Raw genomic sequence first — 4256 nt, 5'->3', positions numbered from 1 at the left:
GTTATAAAGTAATTTTATAACTTGGAAGGGAGTAAGTAAAGGCGAGTTGTGGGATCCAATGTTGAGAGGATCAGGCCATTACTAAAAATATTTAGTACTATTTTATTGACCTTTAAAAAAAAGTCAGCAAAAAGACGTGCAACAACAACAACTAAAAGCAAAAAAAGAAAAGAAAGAAGTAAAACAAAAGGAAAATGATCGTTTCACTTTTGCTTTTCCAATTCGTGAAACGTTTGATTCAACAAAACACTACTTGTTACCATACATGTACGACAAATTATTAAAAGATGTAATAATAAACAGATAAAAAGGCTTAACTGTAATAGATAGCAATATATTTTCATTTTATTATCGACTTATTGTGCTTTTACTTCAATTTCTACAATTTTTTTGTAAATAAATAAAAAAAAACTTCTATCTTACCAGCATATTGTAGGGTTTTTTTTTTCTGTTGATAAAATACCCAAGCAATCATTTTTGAAAATTATAGTGACCAATGAAATATAATTGCGATGAATGATGAACCTTTCTTGTTGAGGTTAGTATGGTCAATTAGTACCATCATGCACTTGAATGAATGCATAAATGTTACCAATGAAATATAACTGCGATGAATCTTTCTTGTTGAATGGATTTTTATTTTGTGTTGACTTTTGTACATATATCAAGTCATGGTTGTAGAGTAACATAGACATGGGTTGACCAAATTGCCATAAAAAATAGCTCTCTCTCTCTCTCTTCTAATGTACTTTCTCGATCAAATTGCCATAAAAAAATCATAGACAAATTCTTAAGCATCGTGAGAGTTTTGCAATGTTACTTGGTTAAATATTAGTAGTGACTGTTTCTAGTATATGCAACTCTCTATCTTCTTTGGTAGATAACTAATCGATTTTCATTTAGATGTCTAATATAGGTTTTATGTGTGTTTTAATTGACACTATTAAGCTAAAAGCTAAAAGTAACATGAACCAAAACTCCCTAATAACTTCAAAAGAACACCAATTAGAATCCAAAAAGAAAGCAAGGCTATACATACACCTTGTCAGAAATTCAAATCAAATCAGCAAAATTTGAAGGCAACTCCTCAACAACCACATTATAAAACTTCTGAACATCCGATAACATCTTGTCATCATCCAATGTAACAAAATTAATCGCAACACCTTTTCTTCCAAATCTCCCACTTCTTCCAATTCTATGAAGGTAGTTTTCAGGTTGGGTAGGAAGGTCATAATTGATAACAAGTGAAACCTGTTGGACATCAATACCCCTGGCCAAAAGGTCTGTAGTGATTAAGACACGTGAGGATCCAGACCGAAACTCCCGCATGATTATGTCACGCGTGTTCTGGTCCATGTCACCGTGTGTAGCTGACACTGTGTGGTCCCGGCTTCTCATTTTGTCAGTCAACCAGTCAACCTTCCGGCGAGTGTTCACAAAGATGACACTTTGAGTGATTGCCAGGGTTTCATAAAGATCACAGAGTGTTTCGAGTTTCCAATCTTCCTTTTCAACATTCACATAGAATTGTTTGATTCCTTCTAGGGTTAACTCATCTCTTTTCACAAGAATCCTCACTGGTTTGTTCATGAACTTTCTTGTGATCTCAAGTGCCTCTGGTGGCATTGTTGCAGAGAACACCCCAACTTGAACCTTTGGTGGAAGCAGCTGGAAGATGTCGTAAATCTAAAAAGAAACAAACCCGTTATTCAGATGATAATTAAGAATCAGATAAAGTAATCAAGATTTGATTTTTAGTAAAGAATTAGAAATCAAACCTGATCTTTGAAACCCCTTGAGAGCATTTCATCAGCTTCATCAAGAACAAACATCTTAATGTAGTCAGACCTTAAAGACTGTCTACGCAGCATGTCAAACACACGTCCAGGTGTCCCCACAACAACGTGGACCCCAGCTGAGAGAATCCTCTGGTCCTCGCGTACAATGGTCCCACCTACACACGCATGGACTTTGACACCAAGGTAATCCCCAAGGGCACGCATGACTTTTTCAATCTGTTGTGCTAGTTCACGTGTAGGTGCCAAAACCAAGGCTTGACACTCCACCATATTGTAGTCAAGTTGTTGAAGGACACCAGAGCAAAAAGTTGCTGTTTTTCCTGTTCCAGATTGAGCTTGTTGAATTACATCTAGGCCCTTGGTGAAGGGGACAATTCCCCTTTGTTGAATTGCAGATGGTTTCTCAAAACCTACATAGAAGATTATTATTATCTCCATTGTTCAAACAAATTGTGAAAGTAAACAAGGATGAAAAGTCAAACTTACCATATGCATAGATGCCTCTTAAAAGGTTTTCTTGCAAACCCATAGCATCAAAACTATCATAAACCTCATCATATGATGTGAAAAAGTCAAGTCCATCAGATGAAAGCCTGTATAATAAATAAATTATTAGCATATGAAAGATTAACCTTGCTAATTTCTCATATTCAATTAGCAGTTGGATTATAGGAGGAGGGACACTTACAGCTCGTTCATCTTTGAATCAAATTGACCCACATCAAAATGAGATCCTTCATGAACCATAGTCGCCATGACTGCAATAATAACAGCGATAATCACTCTTAAGCAAAAGAAACAATATTAAACAAAAATCTCCTTTTTCCCCAAAATACATCTTCTCAGATAACGAAAGGCAGATTAAAATAGTTAGCACCAAATTATACATTAACTCTAATTTTTCCTGTTTCTTCACAAAATTCTACACTAAACCTAGTAAAATTTGTTTGAAGCGAGTTGCATGAACTCACACGTCACGTAAAACTCTCTCATTACATTCTCCGACTAACATAACAATTTTCTCTGGTAGTTTGAAAAGCAAACATCTAACGCTCGGATTATCATACCAGCTTCCCACACTTCAATTTTCTTTGGTAATTATCTCAATCTAAATCTAGAACAATGGTATCATAAATTCCTGTAACATAACCTCAATCTCCTCCAGAATAGGCTTGCAACTAATATACGAACTCGAAAAAAGGAACAAGCTTCTATCGCTCGTTAAACTAAACCAAGAGCATCATTCATATGCAGATAGATAGATTGATATATGTGAAAGCAGATTGAATAATAAAAAGCCGAATGAAATCAAGTTACCTTGTGAAATTGACGAAACTGATCGGAAGATTTGAGTAAACGATTGTGTATGGAAGGTTTTAGGGTTTATCAAAGCCCTAAAAAAAGTGAGTGTTTTGTTTTCTTTGTGGAATAAAGAAAATAAATGTTTACCAATTTATAGAAGAGACGGGTTGTATCAATAAGGAAACTTTTCTTATTTCATTTTACATGAGTTTACCATTTTACCCTTGGTTATATTGTTTCGGAGAGGGGTTGTATGAATAAGGAAACTTTTGCTATTTTAATTTACTTGATTTTACCTATTTACCCTTGGTTTTATTGTTTTGGAGTGGGGTTGAGGTATCCTAGAATTTTTCCTTATGTAGGAAGTATTTGATACAAATTATTTGTTTATTTGAATTCAAGTAATCAATTTAACATATTCATCTCATCAAAAAGAAAGGGTTATATGAAAATTTTTCAAAATTTATCAATTGTCTTTATTAATTGAGAATATTCATAAATCTTTTCGTTTTTAACAATTCTGTAATGAAATAAGATAAGCATTGGAATCAATCACAACTTTATTAGATTATTAGATTAGATATTAGACTAGTATTATCCTTATTATATTTATCTTGTGTATCAAGTTTTCTTGTGCATCAAGTTTAGCCAAGAAGACTTTCTTTATCAACAAGTTTCTGGCATTATCTAATACATACAATTTCTGGCAAATTTAAGAAGTTCGTGTCATTGTCTGTCTTAGTAGATGGTCTACTAAGTCATGAAAATACAGGTTGTTTAATTTGATTTTTATAGATAGATTTTTTAAAGTTCGGATACAAATAATATATAAATAAAATTATTTATTTTATTTATCATCAAAATAAAATGTTACTTATATATTAGAATATTGGATTTCTTTTATGAAAAAGTAAGATGGTTGTTGAAACAACCCAAAAGTTATTTAAATCCGAAGATGGTTATTGAATCTATCCAAAAGTTATGTAATAAATAAGCTTAACACAAATTGGGCGAACAACGGGAATTGAACCCGCGCATGGTAGATTCATAATCCACTGCCTTGATCTACTTGGCTACATCCGCCCCTCTACTATTATCTTAGTTTCTAGATTTTTTCATTAACAGAAAAAAAAAAAAAAAAAAAAACATATT

The 4256-nt window shown here is 33.1% G+C and overlaps 1 protein-coding gene across 1 annotated transcript; it reads right to left on the bottom strand.

Moving 5' to 3' along the window:
* Positions 1-962: 962 nt before the first annotated feature.
* Positions 963-3230, bottom strand: LOC145061632 (eukaryotic initiation factor 4A-15-like). Its single transcript, XM_079009166.1, has 5 exons — positions 3120-3230; positions 2491-2560; positions 2289-2395; positions 1782-2212; positions 963-1689 (listed from the first exon to the last, which is right to left on the bottom strand). Exons 2-5 carry the CDS (start codon positions 2556-2558, stop codon positions 1054-1056), a joined length of 1242 nt encoding a protein of 413 aa, XP_078865292.1. The 5' UTR covers positions 2559-2560; positions 3120-3230; the 3' UTR covers positions 963-1053.
* Between the last annotated feature and the right edge of the window lie 1026 nt (positions 3231-4256).

Source organism: Lactuca serriola, chromosome 7 (genome assembly GCF_051521515.1).
Source record: "Lactuca serriola cultivar US96UC23 chromosome 7, Lser_US96UC23_V15, whole genome shotgun sequence".
NCBI lineage: Eukaryota > Viridiplantae > Streptophyta > Magnoliopsida > Asterales > Asteraceae > Lactuca > Lactuca serriola.
The sequence above is the reverse complement of the archived record's forward strand: the minus strand, read 5'-3'. Positions and strand labels throughout refer to the sequence as shown.

Bases quoted from the DNA above. Each gene is read 5' to 3' on its own strand.
- LOC145061632 (XM_079009166.1), bottom strand. From the start codon at position 2,558: ATGGCGACTATGGTTCATGAAGGATCTCATTTTGATGTGGGTCAATTT. The intron at 2,396-2,490 runs GTAAGTGTCCCT...TTTATTATACAG, and splicing joins GATTCAAAGATGAACGAGCT to GCTTTCATCTGATGGACTTG. The intron at 1,690-1,781 runs GTTTGATTTCTA...GTTTCTTTTTAG, and splicing joins CAAGGGGTTTCAAAGATCAG to ATTTACGACATCTTCCAGCT.